Here is a 19,841-nt window from a genome sequence, read left to right as displayed (position 1 = left end):
CCTTTTGCAATTTAGTCTCTGCGGAGAAGTTACAGACGCTTCTGCACGCGTACAAGAGATGTGCTATGTTTGGCATCATTATAGGTTGAATGCCAACTAATTAGTCATCTAGCAAAGATGCTTTATGAGCATTATCAGATTTCCAAAATTAAACAACTACTAAATATGTAATATGACATACAGTTTGTGTTGATTTTTATTTTAATACAGTTGTCCTTTGCAGGATATTTTGCAAGAGTAGATCTTTTTTCCCAATGAGTGTTGCAGACTTTCAGCAAAATGCTATCAAGGAGAAAAAGTTCATTGTATCTCCTTGAACTTTCATAACGGCAATATTGAAGTAAATGATAGAGGGAGGAAAAGACACTCAGATTTCAGCCTGGGGAAAACACTTCTGGGTGAATATTTCACAAAATGGATATTGTATTGCTTCTTGCTTCTTCTTCCTTATACATCTAAACTACTCATCTTTGAGTTTTGAACTTCTAAGTAACACCTGGGGAAAAAAATGCTTTATTTTTGAAGATGATGCCTGCCTCCCTAGCTCCTTACAGCAAAAGTAATTTTCACCTGATTTGACAAGAACAGCTTTAAAAAAAAAAAAAACAAACCAAAAGCAACCAAAGAAAGAAATTTCTGCAATTCGTCAGATTTGACTTTTTGACATAACTCAGAGTAATAACTATGGATTAGTTATTCAAATATACACTATCCAAATCAAGTTTTCCCTATATTTTGGTTTTTTTTTTTTTCTGATAAATCTTTACGACAAATGGGACTTGCATCTTAAAAGTGGGTCACTCACTAGTTTATAGCATAGCAAACAAAATGTCAGAGGGGATGGGAATATTTAGAGATGGAAAGTATAGTGTGTTTTGGTAATGGTAAAGCTACGTCACTTTCTGATGAACAGCAGATTATTTATTTTTGTTTTATTCTTGAAACTGATTCACCATCTAGTTTTCACGTGGCTCAAAAAGAAATGAAGGTTTTATTTTAAGAACAAAAAGCCTCACAGAGGTCTGACTGATGCTGATTTTAAACTTCAAATCAATGAAAACATTTCTAATTCTGGTGCAAATTATGTTTAAAATCAGACTTGGGGAGGTAGCCAAATTCTGAATTTTGCTGGCATCTTCCAGAGTTGCCACAAATAACAGTTCATGAAGATTTTTTGCATGCAGAGCGAAGTAGAAAATGTTAGATTTTGGAGATTTCCTAAAACTGGATCTAAATTCTCCATGCTATCATTAATTAGCACAATTCTTCGTAGTTACGGAGGAGAAGTTAAATTGCCTGAGCATCCTTACAAATGTAAGCCTCAAGAGGCTTTTTAACCTCAATGGAGTATATGGAAGCTCTTGGTACTTCTTATGCAGGAGCATGGTGTATGTTGAGGGTTAGTAGAAGAATGAAGTTCCCCGTGACGTTTGATTGACACCTTGCATTACAAACTCACTTTATTAAATGGATTTAAAAAAACCTAAAAAGTTGCTGTCACTTACTAAGCACTGTGAGGTTTGGTAGTGTAATAAACAAAACCAGAAGTGTTGATGAAAAAGGTTATTAAAGACCATTTAAGTGAAAGTTCCCATTAAGTTTTGGGGGTGGAGGGAATCTAAAGAAGCAAGAGAGAAGCAAAGAGATTTCACCTAGAAATTTAACGAAACAAAGCAGAATGGGCAGTTTTGTGTAGGAAAGAAAAAAAAAACCACAAGTGCTGTCAGGAAGACTTTAAATGCATAAGAGTTTGGAATTTCAGTAGAGGGAAGGTATTTAAGGGCTAATGAATAAAGTAATGCTGTATGATGTTTGAAAATAGTGTGGTGGAAATGAAGTCAATTCCATTCCCTTCGCTGTATGCCCCATTTTATCATTATCCTGAATTTCAGAATGCAATTTGTAGCGCATGGGGATTTCCTGGTCAAAACCACTCTATAATCTAACAGATCATAAGAACAGGGTGTTTACAGATGCCACTTGCAGTGCGATTAATTAAAAGCATTACCTGCTGCAAAACTTCAAGAGTGTTACCACAGTGCTATTTTGATTCAGCTGGAAAACTTCGAAGCAAAAGCATTTCTAGTTTGACCCTGACTCCGGTTTTCATCTGCTTTTAAAAATGTTGCATATGACACGAAGGGAAACTTTAGAAAGTTGGAAAACCTGCATTTTCACTGAAAATCCTCTTGTTACATTTCTACTGGTGATTAGTTTCAAAGTGACGGTAGAAGTCCAGATGACTTTTTGAGAGGAGCGTTATTCGCTTGAACTAAAAGGCCTGGGTCTGACTTGCCCTTCTAAAGACTTGCGTGGTTTCACACTTTACCTGAGCAGCTCTTGACATAAGGGCCCGTGAGATCCGATTCAAACCTGTATTGGATTGTAACTTTAAAAAATGTGACGGTGTCTTTGAAACTTTCATGATACAGTAACTCATCACACTTAAGACTGCACTTAGGGAAGTAAGAAGGAATGAAGGGACCGAAGCTGGTGAGGGCAGCGTCACAGTGTGCTGCCATGTATCTGCTAATTTTAATGAATTGTGCCTTTTAGAGAACACCTCATCTCTGGCATCTTGCTTTTAATGGCCAATTGTATGGCCAGACCAAAGAAGGAAGGTGGTGTGTGACTTACCTCCTGCCCACGGCTCTTAGGTTGACTGTGAAACCTGCTGACGTTGGCTCTAAACAGGCTGACGGTCTCGCCCACAGCGTGTTACTGGCCCATTGTGGTGTGGATGCCCATCAGTTGGTGAAAGCTGGAGCTCTCTCTCCTCTTGGGTTCTGTTATTTGAGTGAGGTAGAGTCTGGCATGAGCTGCAAGTCTATCTAGCAAAATGGTGATAGCTCTGTGGCTTTCTGTTTAGAAGTTGCCACATGCACTGGCTCATGAGGAGAAGGAACAGGACCGTGTTCATTCATTTTCCTTTTTCTTTCTTTCCTCTTTTCATACTCTTTCTCGTGATCTCATACCTGTGAAAGTGCAGCTGAGTACTTGGTGGAATTAAATATGTTGGCTATCGTCTCCCCTAAAGAAGGGCAGGAGAGGGCTTCTCTGCCCCTTCTAGGCTGTGTGATGTTCAGCTGATGAACAGCATTTCTGAAGAGTTTCATTTCCTGTCAATGCAGGAGGAATGACTTTAGTCAGAAAATAAACACAGAATACATTTGAAGAGCAAAGACCATTTTCTGTTTTTGGAGAACAGGAAAATATCTACGTGATTATCTGCTCTTATTAGGAACTCACACATGCCTTCATGGTTCCATTGCTCAGCATAACAGATGCAGTAATTTATTTATTTTTTAGATTGCAAACGGACTTACGTGAGCACTGTGAAGTGAAGCTGATCCTTTTTTTTCAGGCAGTTGTCCAGACTTCCTCAGCTGGTGAGAGTAGATGACTCAAAGCCTTAACAGGATATGGTGTTAGGTACCTGTAGTTGACTGATTTTAATTTGGCCCAGGTTGGTAATGCTTGAAGTCATTACCATCTGTCTGTTGTTCAGTGACCTGTATAAAATTAGCTGATATTCTTAGTCCAGTTCTTAGTAGACAGGTGTCCACATCATGAAAACTGGCACCAGTGTCAAGCTTGTTGGCTGTCTCAGCAGAGATTATCTGCTGATGAACAGGCAAAGAAACAGAGTCATCTCCCCATTTCTGGAGGTATGTTTTTCCCTTTTTGGGGTTCAGACATGCTGATGGATGAACATACATAAGGGCAAAGGTTATTGTGTCCTGCTGCATTTGTTGTATTTGTCTTTTGGTAGAGAATGTAGCCCATGTTCTTGAATTGCACATTCATTTTTTAAAAAATGCCCTACCTAGTTGTTCTGGCTTCCTAACAGAAATCTTACATATATCAGGTGTCCTTGGCTGTTCTCTCTGATAAAAGGAAACAAGAGAACATGCTTCATAGGATGATTTTTTTTTTTTTTTTTGCCTTCACTTGAAAGGTATCAACCCTATTCAGGCAGCAAGAATTTGGAAAGAGAAAGCACCAAATCTTTCACATGTAGTTATATATAAAAAAATAAATCTGTAGCAACTACTTTTTTTTTTAGATGTGGCTGTAGGAACTGATGTAATATAATTTCATGTAGTTTATGTATCCTAGGACTGACCTCAATAACTGCACTTAGCATTTAAATTGTACTTTGTATGTTGAAACCTTTGTACAGACTTGTTTGCTAATGTTCCTGATTGGTTGCGTGACTCTTGATGGCAAAATTTGCAATATACAGAAAGCCTGTGCAGGATTTGACTGTTTACATACAGTGGAGAACTCTGCAGTGACAGTTGCCTATGGAGACGCGGGGGTAATGGAGCCCGAAGTCTTTCGCTGGGAGCTGTGCTGCAGTTCAACCCATATGTTGGCATAAAATGCATGGGAGAGCTGTCTTATGTTCCTCTTCACAAGGTTAGGGCCTGGCATCGCTTCTTCAGCCCACATGTAACATCTCTATCTAACACTGAACTATTCTGGCTTTTTGCAGGGGTTGCTTTTAATCTGCCTGAGCTTCTTTAAAGTATATTATCTTGCAGGCAGTGATTCAGACTTAACTGTTCCCACTGCAGTGTGTAGGACTCTCCTCCTATTTCATTGACATAAAAATACACACCAGTACATTATAAATAGTTCTTCAGCGTTCCTGAAGATTTATGGTGGATAGATGCTTTCTGAACATCCATTGAGGGATAAGCCCAAATGGTCATATTTAAAGTTAATTGGCCTTCTTACTGGCTGCATTTTATTGCCAGTAATAGAGTGTTAAGGATTCTAATAGGATCTTCTGCTTGCAGAGCCTGAGTTGATTAAGTGGTGCAACACGTTCATTTCGGAGGGCTGCTTAAATCACCAGTAAAAGTAGGTTAGGTGACTACAGATCACCTCCTCGTTGACAGGAATTCCCACGATTAATAATAGTTTAAAAAAAAAAAAAGAAGCATGACTCACTATTTGTACCCCCGCTATTGTTACCAACTGGAGTTATGTTTTCTTGTAGAACAAGAAGAATAAGGGATAGGTTTTGGTGTCACCATAGATACTCCTGGGTTGGCATTAAGTACTGGGATGTGCTAGAAAATCCAAGATTTGGCCTTAACAGTTGTGAACTGGCAATGTAGGTGGCAGACGTGGAGCACAACAGGAAGAGCCTTAGGGGGACAATCAGCTTCACTGTCCCTTCCTGCTGTCTTCACTCCTACCAAACGTTTTACCGTTTGACCAAGGTTTTGGATGCAAAGCAAGGATTTGCATGTCAGTACTAGCTGGATAACTGTTACGATGCATAAATGTTTCTGGATCCTCATTCATCTGCCATTTTCTAGTGGCCTAAAACGTGATTTTAACATTTGTTTTGTGCTGCCATCATGTCGAGCAAGCAACCAAAAGTAAACTTTAATTTCAACATTATTTTATGGCTTCATTATTGTCTGAGAGTTCTGGCTTCCTTCTTTCTCATGGGTCCTGCTAATAAATAAAGGTTTGAGACCAGAATAGCAGTTACTGAAGAGTGAACTCCAGCATAGTTTTAGTCCTGTGCTGCTGCTATAGGATTTCTAACAGCATTAAATCATAGGCTTGCTGATTTGGAGATTAGCTTCTTCGTCTTAGCTCTCCCCTTTTCTTCTGAGAAACTCCAAAAAATAAACTTGCAGAAAATCTCTGAACACTTATTGCCCATGAAGCTGTAATCATTTAATAAAACAAAAGAAATCAATGCCTGAGGAGAAGCAGCTCATGCCTGTGGGAAAAATCTGTCCCTTTGCTCAATTTGATGTGATTACAAAATTACAGTGTTCTGAGAGCTAAAGAAAAAAGATATTGCCAGAGGAAAGCAGTTAAAGGTTTGGGGTTTTTTTGAGGAATATTCCTATTTAGTTTCTTAGAACTATCAAATAAAGCAGTTCCTGTGCAATATTCGGTATTCTAATAGAGACTAATTCCGACATTTTCTGATTAGAGCTATGTGGGAAAATGACTTTTTCATTTCTATAGAACTTTGATTTCAGAAACATTTCAAGTTCAGGTGAAATAAATATTTATATATTTAAACCAACCCTAGATAAATTATAGTCTTGTGATTATGGGAGGTCAGATACGATTTGGTCTCTTCTATTTCTATGTACAACTATGATTGGGCTTTTCTCCCCTATTTTCTAACGCTGCAGATGAATGTCTCCACTTCAAGTACCCTGACAGCTCTAGTATGAGTTTTTCCAATCTCTTGAAGCTCTTCTGCTCTCCAGAAATAATTACATTCAGGAAATGTCATTGGACTACGATGTCAGTAAAATGAGTGGTCTAACCACTCATGGATTTCCCTGATCTAATGAACACTTCATTATTGGTAGAAAGAGGAGCAGCTTCCATTTGACATGTTTAGAGAGCAACCCATTGCAAAACAAACAGCATGGTATGAAAGTGTGTTGTCTGGAACTCAGGAGTTTCTTCTTAAAACCTCTTCAAGACAGGCATGCCAAACTATCCAACTTTCCAGGGACTGCTGAGCTACCAACTGTTGTAGGGTGAATTTTCTTTAGATTTTATCTCGGAAAAATGTCCTGTGAAACTGTTAACTTCCAGCAAAGTCAGTTTTTTGACATTTAGCTGAAAAATTCTTAGCTGTTCTTCTCTGCATAACTTGCAAACTGTTTAGTGAAATAATTTTACATGGTTTTATTTTACTTTTTGTTCACAGTTTGACACTTGTTCTAAGTGCAAGAAGTATAGGTTCCCTGTTTTCCAGTTGCTTATTTCTTTTTCTCCTTTTAACATTTGATTCAAAGTGACATCTGTGAACAGAGATTTTTTAAAATTTTTTTTCTTTCCAAGAGGGACATATTCTTCTGCTGCTAACAGTCTTAAGTCTTTCCTCCTTTCATTTTTAGATTGCAAATACTATGATGAAGCCTGAATTAACAGACTCGAGCCACTTATCCTCTTTAGAAATTTGAGTTGTAGAGGTTTAGAAACTGCAGATCATACTTCCCCCCTCCCCCCCCCCTCCCCAAACAGATACTGTTTGGTAAGACCATTAGTAGATTTTTTTTTTTTTTTAAATTTATGATGTGAGTTAATTACCTGAATTAAGCTGTTAGCTAATGCTTTGATCCCAGAATCATCATAATATTGGTAATGATTAGCAGCTTTCTAGCCTTTTACATTGGGAACAGACCTAAATCCCAGTGAAATTAGTTAGTGCATGTGTTCTTTGGTTTAAGGGGAACCACGGAGTGTACTGTAGAGTGAATGCCCATCTGAAATTTCAAGGTGTTTTGTCCTGTAGCAAAGGAAATGATAAGTTAAAACGAAACTGCTTTCTCTGATGGTTGCTATGTGGTACCCAGCTGTGAGAGCACAAGACCTCTACTCGGTGCACTGTTCTGAACAGTGTCCTAAGTATCACTAGTTCTTTCAAGACAGGCTTTGTAGTAGCATCTGAACCTGGGTTCAGACCCTCAAAAATGCTTAGATATCCAACTTTTGTTTTGATTGTAAGTATTAAAGCACTTAAGCGCATCTCAGGATATAGATGCAATTCTTGATACTGTAGTACTAAATTGCCCAGTGCATGGCATGCTAATATCTGTAGTCCAGTTACTAACATTTGGTCCTACTGGTAATAATAAATGCTTTGGGGAATGTGGATTTCCTGAATTCGGTGCTTGTTGTTAATTAGCATGGTGTTTTCAGTGAGCCTTTTAAATTTTTGGCATCTGTTTTCTTATCCGTTGAGTCAACATTGGTTTTCTGAATTTGCATGGAAATGCTGCTTTTGATTTACTTATGTGGTAAAGGTAATTGAGCACTACTTGTTATTAAGACTTATCTGCAATGACCTGTATTTGCATTTTGCTCTTGCTTGTCCACAGAACCCTCAAAGCAATAACTGTTCACATGCCAGGATGATTTATGGGAATTGTTAACCTGCAAAATTCAAATTTTCTTGCTCACTTCCTTTTCATACATTAGGTCCTGTTACTGAAGTCAAAACAGATATATATGTCACCAGTTTTGGACCTGTTTCTGATGTTGAAATGGTATGTATTTCTGGGATTAAAATGCCATTTCCTGGTTCTGAGAAACCATTAACTGCTGTAGGGAGTGGATGCTTCATCTATACTGTTCTGTCAATCATGCAGAGTAGGCAAGATTAGTAACAGCTTAATTTACAGGTTATAATTAGACATCAGGCCTGATTCTGGTCACACTTTCACTGGTTTTTGGCTGGCTTAAGGAATTCACTTCATAGGATTTAAAACAGACTTCCATGGTGTAGAGGCAGAATCGGGCCTTGCGGGGGGCGTCTGAGTCAGTCTACTGTGGGGAAAATGTGTAATATCTTTGAAATTGCTTTTCCTTTCTGAAACTTGTGTTATTCTCAGGTGAATAATAATGACATAATCTCACAAATACTTGTTGACGTTTTCATTTCAGATGAATGCCCTTTGCTGATCTTTGTGCCCCTTTTAGCATCACTTTCAGCAAATGTTTGACTGATAAGAGTTTTCATAAGTGTCTGCAGAAATAGAACGTCGAAGTGACATGCATGAAATAGTCACAGAAGAGAAATGTTACATTTGCACATAGTGTTATTTGTGCCTGAACAGCATTTCATTTGAACTGCGTTCATTTGAGGTCAAATCCAGCATAACTCTCATCAACTTCTATAATCTAGTGGTATACCCTTAAATCACACAATAGTTTCTCTTTTTATAAAATATCGAAGAAATCACATGGAAGTAACAGCCGTATGTGCATTATATGTTTGTACTGGACTTCTTCAAGGGAAAGGCAGTTTCAGGGCAGTAACTTTCTTCCCATGCAGTGCTGTCGTGCACTTTGTGGTGCACCTGATTTGGTTCTACCATATGGAGAGGTATGTGATAGCCAGATATTTTCTCAAGGGCTAGATTCGTGACATCAGTCTCATGTTGAAATGCATCTTACCTCTTCAATGCTTGTCATGTACAGTATGATGCTGTTCAGTGTGAAGAGGGGTACAAGACTCTGGTCCCGAGGAAATGTAGTAATGTGTGCCTCAAATCTAAAATGAGGGCTGCATGGCATCTCTCAGGTTTTAGTGAAGCTTTTGACATGGTGCCACATGGGAAATTATTAGTAATATTGAGGAAGGCAGGAGTGAGAACATGGACTGAAAGTAGGTAAGGAACTGGCAAAAGGAGAGTTTACAGGAGATGTTTCCCCTTTCATCATTAGGGATTAGTTAGGAGGCTATTCAGGGATCCAGGACCTGGTTTTAGAACGATTTTTAGTTAATGTATCTGTTAGTGACCCAATGTCATCTGAATGTGGCTGCCCTCCTAAAACTCACTGAAACAGCAAAGTGTGATATAGTCTCAGTACAGGGGATGATCAGAATGTCTTTTTAGAGCTGGGTTACTTTGGTACCCAGTGTCATGAAAAGAGTTGAAATCTCATATTAAAAAATCCGTCCTGTAGAAGCTGATAACAGAAACTGCTAGTTATGAGCTATGAAGTCACCAGCAAGAAATGACACTAGAAAAGAGACTTCTCATATATTAACTATAAAACCACAGTGGAGGATGCAGCCGTGGAAAAGAAGACAGGCATAATTCCAAGATGCATTGCACTAGTAGACATGCCTCCTTGCCCATGCAAATAGATATGGCCGTACAAGTAGTTTCAATGGTAACATTATGCAGAAGAGTTTGAAGTAACATTGTTTGGCTTAACAACAAAATCACAACTGTAAGTTAGAAAGGACTTAAAGCTTTCTGTGTTACCTTTTTCAATGCTACATGATGCTTTTTTTGTGAAATGCTTTAGCTTCCAGAGATGAGAAATGCATTCCTTTGTCCACGCATTCACATATGATTTCTCATGATGTGCCTGTGTCTGCAGTTCTGCAGCTGTTGTTTGCATGTTTTCTTTGGAGCATCGGAATGGCTTTTCTGAGGAAGTTAAGGGGATAGTTACGTAGTTAAAAACAAATGTGTATATATGCACATTTATCCATGTTTTGTGGGCATGGCAAAGGAAATATTTAGCTTTCCTTATTTAAAAGCTTGCTTTCCATCAGTTGAAATTAAATTTTCTTTCCTGACTTTAAAGTGGAAGTAATCATTTGTCCTGGTATTTTTAATTTAGCCAGCAGCAGAAAGTCCATGGATGTCTTTTCTTTAAAAACCTGTTGACACTTATTGTCAGAGATCATTTTGTTTCCAGTTATATGCTTGACTACAAATTCAATTGCCTGCTTCCTGCAACCTAATTAGATTAATTATTCCTTAACGATTAAATATGTGTAGCAATTTATTGATATGACTAATGTGGGAAAGCTATTAAGCTATTAAGAAGTACACAACACACTTTAATTGGTGGAAATATATTTGTGTAGTGGACTTAGCATTTTCTTTACTACTGATTTCTTTGCTCCTGAGGGATTTCTTTTTTTGCAGGAAACACTTATACATGCAAATGTGATCTTTGTTTTTCTGCAATTTAATCCAGGAGTATACAATGGATGTCTTCTTCCGTCAGACATGGGTAGACAAAAGATTAAAATATGATGGCCCTATTGAAATTTTAAGACTTAATAACTTGATGGTTTCGAAGGTGTGGACTCCTGACACTTTCTTCAGGAATGGGAAAAAGTCTGTTGCACATAATATGACAGCCCCAAATAAACTCTTCAGAATAATGAGAAATGGCACCATCCTGTACACAATGAGGTATCTAACTTGTTTGTTCAGCTTCTTACAATTACTGTATGCAAAAAGTTATACTGCCTAGACAAAATGGCAACCAGAGACTATTTAATTTGTTCCATTATAGGCTTACAATAAGTGCAGAGTGTCCCATGAGATTAGTGGATTTTCCCATGGATGGTCATGCTTGTCCTCTCAAATTTGGGAGTTGTAAGTTGCAATTATGAAATTTCTTGTAACTACAGAATTTAAATAGTAGAAGTAGATTTCAAACAATTACTAACTTTCTGAATATTAGTCTTGATACGCAATCCTTATGCAGACAAAACTCCTGTTAAGTTCCATGGGAATTTTATTTAGGGCCTGAAAAATTAAACCCAGGCAGAGAATTGAAAAGCAGGCAGTGATTCGGCTGTTATGTTAAACCCCACTATTCTGGCTACACAGTTGCTTGAAATACGTAGTTTTTCTTGGTTCTTAGGGAAGAATTGGATACTTAGTGAAGTGAGAGACTCTCTGGAGAAGACAAAGAGGGTGGAGTCCATCTCACCTTCCAACAGCTGGGTAAAAGGCACCTAGGGAAGCAGGTTATTTTACTTTCTCTACAGTCAGTGGAGGCACATTGACATCCTAAGTTAGAGGTGTAGGTTACGAGTAAAGATTTGATCTTTAGTTGTATTTGTCTATCTCCTGTCTCCTGGCCTATAATGGGATTCTGCATGGCAAGTTTAGTCTAGATAAATAATTTTTAGACTGGTGAGAGGAATCTTAGTGCAGGTGACTTTCCTTTCCTGCTTTGAAATCAGATGTAGATTTTTGGATAATCTCCAAACCTTTGCTAGAAGGAACATTTTGGGAGATATTGCATAACAACCAAGGGAGGTAGTTATGATTCCCTGATTTGAATCCACAGCAGAGACCTCTGAGACCACCTGGGGATGGTTGGTGCACTCCATTAACTATCTCGTCACTTTTCTAAGCCTCCTTGGTCGCTGACTTCTCTGCTTTACACTCTGATGTAGTCAGTGGCTGGACATTAATCTGTTTTCCTTGACCCCAGAGCTCTGAAGTTAGAAATAGCTGGAAGCTACTCATAGTCTTTTCTTAGCATAAATTTAGCTTATACAGCTGGGTAGTCAACCAAAAGGGGGATATTAAAGACACTGCTCTGATAAGGTTTTTCATCCCCATTACGGTGAGATTGGAGACCAGGTGCTGCCAGAATTGGCTTTGGTATCAGCTCTACGATAGGGGAGCTTCAATAGTGGGGGGCTTCTCCTCAGGCGTATTTCTTTAGGCAGAATCATCAACCAGCAGAAATTGCACTTGACACTAATTTGATGTCTTCCTCAGTGAAACCTGAAATAAGACGTAGCCATTTCAAATGCAAGACTGATTTAATTTAATTTTAACAGGAGTTTGGGCTGTGTAGGGTTTGAATGCTAGCCCTAAGTTATGACTTTTGTATTAAATGTAAAATGTTTCTTTGGGTGTGCTTATTTTTGGGCTATTGTGAATTTTTTACTGACCGCTGGTTTCTGGCAAATATTTTAAACACAAGTTTAAAATATTATAGTTTTTAGTATAATATAGTTTTTAGTATAATCATTCTTTCTGTAAAGAAATGTGCACCGTCTCCAAAATGTATCCTCTTATATATGCTTTTTTTTATATTTTAGTATATCTTAATGATAAAATTTTAGATAGAAATTTCTAAACTAATTTAAAGATGAACTTTACATGCCCAATAAGGGCTGATCCAGAAAGAACTTGTGTTTAGACGTCACATTCAAATGTGAAGTGAATTTATGTGTGACACTTGACATATGACCTTAGCTCCTATTTATTCTCCTCTGAGGGTGGCTTTTGGGGGTAACTTAACATGAAGGGTATCTTCAATAGTTGTTAGTGTGAGTCTTGCCGTTCGATTTCAGTAGGTTTAGATTGGGCTCTTAGTAAGGTGTGAGAAGTTTCCTATTTATGCAAACTGATGATGTGTTGTAGATGCTTATCCAAAGAGTGAAATGATTTATACCTGGACAAAAGGACCTGAGAAGTCAGTGGAAGTTCCTGAGGAGTCTTCCAGTTTAGTTCAGTATGACCTGCTTGGGCATACGGTATCCACTGAAACCATTAAATCTATTACAGGTAGGAATCTCGTCAGTAAAAACCAACTTGAGGTAAAACTAACCCTGTAACATTGCCTGAGGCTTTTTTCTTTCCTTCCTGTAAGGTATTCTACTGAATGTCGTAGGGTATACATCAAGGGCTGAGAGCGTAAATCTGAATTAGGTTTCTGTCCTTCAGATTTACATTTGCAGATTCATTACAGTAGATTGCGGCGGTCTTTCAGAAAGCTAGAATGAGATCATTACTCCGAGGGACAAAATGGGCATTTAATCACTGCTTAAAATGCAGTTTGAAGAGTCAAGAGGATGCCTGGGTGAGGAAGTAATTTCTCAGCACTGTATCCACATTATGTGCAAAAGACTTCCTTTGTTTGGCAGTGCAAACAGCTCGGGATAGAAGTACAGCATACAGAATGGGTTATTAAAGCCATAAAAACCCTCTAGTCAGATAAGGATAGGCACAAATGCATTAGTCACAATAGATACTTCTGCTGATTTGTGCTGTAAGAAATAAGGCAAATGGCAACTACAGGCATCTGAAATGAGTGAAGTATCACTGATGAGCAGTGTGGTGATAAACAAGCATATTCCCAAAATATTTTTAAAATTTGGAATCATTTTCTAAGCATCAGCAAGTTTGTGTGTTGTGAGATGGTAAAAATGAAACCGATAAAGCAAATATATTGAATGTATTGCTCTATGGATATTTTTCTTAAAGATAAAGCAGTGGTTTGCAATACACTAGAAATTTACTTCTCAGCATTTTGAGTTACACCACAGAAATTCCTTACTGTCCCCAAAATGCTCATTCTGTAGTGCTTTATTTAGACAGTTTATTCAGTTTATGGTAAAATGCAATATTTTTTTTTGGTTTAATATGAATAGTAACACTTTAGATAAACTTACAGTATTTTAATTCTTGTCAATGATTTTTGCATTTGTTTCATTATCATAGTGGTGCTGACGTATAAACCTAGTAAAAGGCTGAGATGCTTCCATGTAATTTGATGTGCATTATTGCTGTTATTGTTTTATTTGGCAGGTAGGTACCACAATGTTCTGGATACTATGGTAGGTAGATAGCTTGTGTCTTGGGACTCTTCTTCAACAGAAGCCAAAAGAATTTTTTAAAATCATACTTATACTGTAAAAAGTGATCCAGTATTAGTTGTACATTTATAGTACTTTTGATAGCAGCTTCAGAATGGCACTGTAAGGACCTACTACTTCCAGGATTTTTTGTTTAAAACTTTCATTCATTCTTGTCTCTAAGGAACATATCTTTCTAAACACGTTAAGTGGTATGAATAGCATCATCTTAAACAATCCTAGCTGATAGTCTGAAACAGTTATTCTGCAACACAAAAATTTTATGTACAGTCAGAAAAATATTTTCTTTTCTTTTTTTTTTTTAGGTGAATATATTGTTATGACCGTTTACTTCCACCTCAGACGGAAAATGGGTTATTTTATGATTCAGACCTATATCCCATGCATTATGACCGTGATCCTTTCTCAAGTTTCATTTTGGATAAATAAGGAGTCTGTTCCAGCCAGAACTGTGTTTGGTAATTTTCTTTTTTTTTTTTTTTTACTTTTTCTAGTACTACTTCTTTTAATGACTTTCACTAGAATAGGCCTTTTTAGTGCCTGGGGGTATAATGCCTCTGTGCTTGTGCAGAAGCAAGGGAATAAGGTAAATTCAGAGGAATTTTTGCTATCAATGTATGAAGGATGTATTAGGTGAATCCTTGGAATCTGAAGAGAAACTTGGAATATTTAACCAAAAGGGTGACATGGTTGCCTGTGGCACATGGATGTACATCTGTGGGGATTCTACCTGCTTGGGGGAGCAAACTGGGAAGACCTAGCCCTGAGTAATCTAGTCAAGTCCTTAGCCTACATCCAGAGCAGTTTTATTCCCCAGTGGACAGTAGTGTAATTACTTGAACTCACACCTTCTAAAATCCTCTTAAAAAAATTTGATTGGGAGTGTGCGAGATGTACAGATGTCTTCTTACAAGAGATCTGTGTCATCAGTGGAAGTTTGCTATGAGTAAGGCTTAGATCCTTTTACTGTAATTTCATGTTTAGTGCTCTTCTTTCTGCCATTGCCATTATGAAAATGAATTCAAAAAGCAAAATGATCGCAAGATATTAAAATTGCCCTCATCAAAATACAGCTTGAATGAGATGCTATAGTGAACTCCGAAAATAAAAAAAAAAACCAAAACAATACAAAAACCAAAAAAGCTTCTATTGAAGACAAATTATAAGAAATTAAATGGAAATACGTTTCCTAACAAAGAAGTAGGATAAAAACATTTTTAAAAACAGTCTTTATAGAGCAATGTCTTGACTTTATAATGTACTGGAATCTACAGCAGGACTAATCAGGAAAAGAATGTTCTACAAAAAGCCTTTTCTATAGATAGATAGATGCTGGCAAGAGTGATAGGAAATAATGTTTCTACGTGACGGCCTATTCAAATATGTAAGTAGAGTCAGAACACTGTTTAGTATCACAAATTAGACAAGGTTAACGATTAGTTACAGGAGAAACAACCTGTAAACCTAATAAGAACCCACTACCTCTCAACTCAAGCACTACAGTAGGCAAACTAGTATATCACTTCACAAGCCTTTGCAGTGATGTTGAATAATGGTACTTTTTTTGAAGGGACTGTTGCCATGACCTGGAAAGGTAGAATCTGTATTTACAGACAAAATGTGATAATTGAAAATGTACAAATTATAGAGCAATAGATGTAATATGTGTTATTATATCCATACGTGAAACTGAAAACAAATAATAAAGTTTGGACATCCACTAAGTTACAGATAAGTCTCTAAAATGCCTTTGAAAGCAAGTGGCTTAAAGTATGGGTAAAAAAAGTATCTTTTTAGTTTTCTGACAAATTCCAACAGGGACCCTGTTTTCTAAATGTTTTCTTAAAAGAAGATAGAAATGTTGCAGGCAAGAGATAGGAATGAAGCCAGAATACCTGCTATGGTACCAGCTTTCTAGAAGAACTGTCAGAAGAGGCTAACCAAAAGATCTTTCCATACTGCATGATTAGAGAGAACTTCGCAAAGGTAACAGGAAGGATACACAAGCAACTAAGGTACATCAGGTCGTGATTTCTGCAGTCAGAGCTTCAGACACCTGAATCTGGTGATTGTGGGAGATTGCGGTTTCTTAGAGGAAAGACAGCAGTAATTTTAAAATAGTTTTTTAACATTAATTTTTATATTAAAATACTCTTAATATATTTTTATATGGTTATCTGCATTTCTAATCAGAAGCTTGCAAGTATTTAGCTCTGGATAATTACAGTTCATGTGTATATATATACTATTTTTTACCAGAACTTAAATCCCCTATGGCATGTATCCAAGGGCAGTTGCAAGTCTCCCAGAAGAATGATTTAATAGGGGGAAATCTGATTAAGACTATGGCAGTAAACTATAATACTGTCACAGCCTCCCCTCTCTTCCTTGTATTTGGGGAATGGTTGGTCGTTCAAGTCACTTCACCCTATTCTTACATCTATTAAACAAATGTCTTCCTAAAGACAATTCAGGCAAACTATTAGCTTGAAGTGGACAAAGGTAGAATCAGGAAGGATAGGGCTAAACAGGGATGGGTCTCTTCCAGGAAAAAAATAACTTTCCATAATTTTTTTTTTTTTCTCAGACTTAAACATTTTCAGTGGTGTGTTTTTCAACACCTTCCCACTGAAGAAGGTTTTGTGAGCTTGCATTTGTGTTTTTATCCTGCCAAGTTTGCTCTGAGATATTCTTTGTGCTACCATGAGCTGGCTATTACTCTTTTTTCTTTTTTTCTTCTTCAGTAGGAAGGACTGTTTTCATTGTGTCCAGTTCTCTGTATGGCAATGTCTAGGTGAAGCTTTTTCATATTAGATTACCCAGATGGAATACCACCATTTAGGGAATGGGGGATGTGAGGATCCTGTTGGAAAACGTGCTTTTAATTATTTTGAATTCTTCTGAGCATATGCATTTCATCTTGAATTAAAATGGGTATAGTGTTCTTTTCATAACAGTAAAGACATCTCCATTTGTAGTCAGTCTTCCTTGAGGTTATCATGGTAGGACTTACGCAGTGTTTACTATATACTCGGTATTTTACATTTGTATGATATGGGATATTTTGGATGAAAAAGGAAAAAAAGACCCCATACCTTGGTTTTATACAGCATGTATTTGCATTTGAAGTATTACCATGGAGTTCAGTGTTCATGCTTGTACACTTTAATTAAAAAGTTTTTCTTTCAGAAGATGAAATTTAATTAAATTTCATCAGTTGACTAGTAGCAGAAAGGTTTAAAAGATAAGGTGATGGTTTCTTAATTAACAGAGTTGTTAACATAATATTCTAGTTTTCCTTAGCACCAAAATAATTTGCTATGACTTAATGGCACCTGGATTACGAGTGGGATCAGAGGAACAGACACAGACTAGTAGGTGGCATTCTGAACCCATTACAGGAAAAATCATGTTTTTGTTGCAGTCTGAGGAGCACTCCCCTATTCAACAACTTAAATTATGTTCAAATGTTTAGAAAATAACTTGTAAGAAATTCTATTGAACTTGACATAAAAAAAGTGTGAAATGAAGGCTTCCACGTTTTCTTTATGTAAACTGTAGATGATCTGCTGAAGTCATGGCTTTCCATGCCTCCTTTAAAAACTGGTTAAGTGTTTTATGTGCATATCTGCTCATAGATATATGATGGTTGCTATGACTTAAAACTAATGCACTGTTCACAAGCAGCAGAGAAAGTCTCCTAAGTGATTTAAAATTCTTTGTTTCAATCTGCTTGCCTATTCTCACTTTGTTTTACTTGGATTCAGCAGTGCTTTTGCTTTATTTCTTTGAAGGAATAACCACAGTGTTGACAATGACGACACTGAGCATCAGTGCAAGACATTCACTGCCAAAAGTATCCTACGCTACTGCCATGGACTGGTTCATAGCAGTCTGCTTTGCCTTTGTGTTCTCTGCTCTTATTGAGTTTGCTGCTGTCAACTATTTTACTAATATTCAAATGGAAAGAGCCAAAAGGAAGACGGTAAAATCCCTTCTTGAATTTCCAGTTGCTCCAGTACAAAGAGAAAGAAGTACAGAAGAGATTCTCACGGTACGTTTTCAGTTTATACAAACATTTTCTGTGTTTTTGGTAGTGTTTCTCAGTAAAAAAAGACCTTTAACTTCCTCCCAGGTTCCCTCTAAGCTAATGATGCAGTGAAGTCAGCCTAATGGAAGCCTAATGCTACACTATATTCAATAATAAAAACCTGTAAAACATGATTTAATTCTTACTTGCCTTATTGGACTAACTCGGGGGAGAGGAGGAGGTTGTGTCCGTCCATACCTGCAGTCTCCTCTATATTTAGTTGTGTTTTGGTGAAGGTCAGTAAGGATGGGTATCTTTAGGAAACTTTCTTTCCATTTGCACGCCGATTCTGATTGGACTGATTATACAGACCAAGATATTACAGATTATCTGTAATATAATAACATAATAAGATAAGAAGGGCAGCATGTTATCTTATGTGGCTCATGTCTTTAATGAATTAAAATAAGCTAAAGCATTGGAGTTGTACCTTGCAGCAATTCCCTAGACATCACAGTTCTCCCTTCATTGCATGTATTGCCTATCTAGGTTTTCTTTCTTCATCAGTTACAATTTCAGGAATTTTTGAAGAATGCTGGATGAAAACTTTGTGTCCACCATAGATTTCATTTTTATGTAATTTGTGTATCTTTGCACAGGAGCTCACCTCAACTCCTGAAAAGGTTTTGGAACTCTGTTTAACAAAATGCTTTCCAGCTTTCATAGTGCTTCGGATTGTGTGGTAGCTATCTTAGTGTGCGGACTAGTTAATAGAAGTTTGATCTCATTTCCAGTTAAGCTCAATGGCGATTCTCCTTTCCTCCCTTTTCCCATTCCCATATGCTTACTCTCTGCCACATCTCTCCTTTTATTCATGAGACACCTAGGTAAGAAAGTCATTACAGCACTTGCACCGGCCATGCGGTAGGCCAGTAGTTCCCAGCTGTGGCTGACTTGGCAACACTGCTCAAGAAGTAAGATGCTGACAGCAGCATTGTAATTTACTCTTCCTGTCAGGCTGACTTTGTAATTTCCTTTGACTGAGCCATGATTTAAGAACCTCTGTTTTAGACTAACTCTTGGTAATTTTGTCTTCTGTTTCTTTTCACATCTCATTTGTCTCCTTCCCTATTCATCTGCTCTTTTTTCCCTTCCCACCCCTTCCATTTGCTATTGCTGCTCAGCTGCTGTCCACCCACTTCCATTTTTCTTCCTCTTCATTGCTCTCCTACCGTAGATCATTACTGTCTTCAATCTCCTGGTTGTGGTGTTCTGTTAGCTCCCATTTCTGCTTAAAAGGATAGATGTGCTCCTGAAGAGTTCATCACTCGTCACTCTATTGGCTGCTAGTAAGAGATGGGGACAAGAAAAAGTGTGTTTATAGTAGTGTTCACCTTGTACATAGAGGTATTAGTGCTGTTAGTTTATGCTAAGCTTCTTGATTGTACAGCATGCAGTTTAGTATAGTATCTTGGGCACTCCTGAGGAGTGTTAATAAATACTGCTTTTGGTGATAGTCAGGTTTTCCATAGGAAAATAAATTACATAAGAACAGTTTCATCCTAGGTTTATTTATAAGATTAAAACAAAAGGAAAAATAGAAGTTTTCTCAGGTAGCAATGATGGAAGCTCAACAAAACTGTTTTGATTCATGGTCAGAATTGCTGTAAGTCACACTTGTATCATGCTTAGCCATTTACACACATGTTTTGGAGAAACTTCTCTTTCTCTCTTTTTTTTTCCTGTTTTTTCTTTTTTTTTAACAACAGCAACAACAGAACACACACCTTTGCCCAAGTTGAAAGCTAGATAAAATGAGATGTGAACAGTTCTATTCCACTGCTTAATTAATACCTTTGTGGTAAATGTGGT

The 19,841-nt window shown here is 37.4% G+C and overlaps 1 protein-coding gene across 1 annotated transcript in view; it reads left to right on the top strand.

Annotated features, from left to right (window-relative positions):
• The window catches only part of GABRA4 (gamma-aminobutyric acid type A receptor subunit alpha4), a 40,996-nt gene that overhangs the window by 1,729 nt on the left and 19,426 nt on the right, over nucleotides 1-19,841 (top strand). Inside the window, exons 3-8 of the mRNA XM_075149011.1 lie at nucleotides 7,981-8,048; nucleotides 10,504-10,724; nucleotides 10,828-10,910; nucleotides 12,705-12,848; nucleotides 14,245-14,397; nucleotides 17,734-17,993. Coding sequence (XP_075005112.1) covers nucleotides 7,981-8,048; nucleotides 10,504-10,724; nucleotides 10,828-10,910; nucleotides 12,705-12,848; nucleotides 14,245-14,397; nucleotides 17,734-17,993 — 929 coding nt within the window. The remainder of the gene's footprint in view (nucleotides 1-7,980; nucleotides 8,049-10,503; nucleotides 10,725-10,827; nucleotides 10,911-12,704; nucleotides 12,849-14,244; nucleotides 14,398-17,733; nucleotides 17,994-19,841) is intronic.

The sequence above is a fragment of the Calonectris borealis genome, chromosome 4 (genome assembly GCF_964195595.1).
Source record: "Calonectris borealis chromosome 4, bCalBor7.hap1.2, whole genome shotgun sequence".
In the NCBI taxonomy this organism is placed as follows: Eukaryota; Metazoa; Chordata; class Aves; order Procellariiformes; family Procellariidae; genus Calonectris; species Calonectris borealis.
The sequence above is the reverse complement of the archived record's forward strand: the minus strand, read 5'-3'. Positions and strand labels throughout refer to the sequence as shown.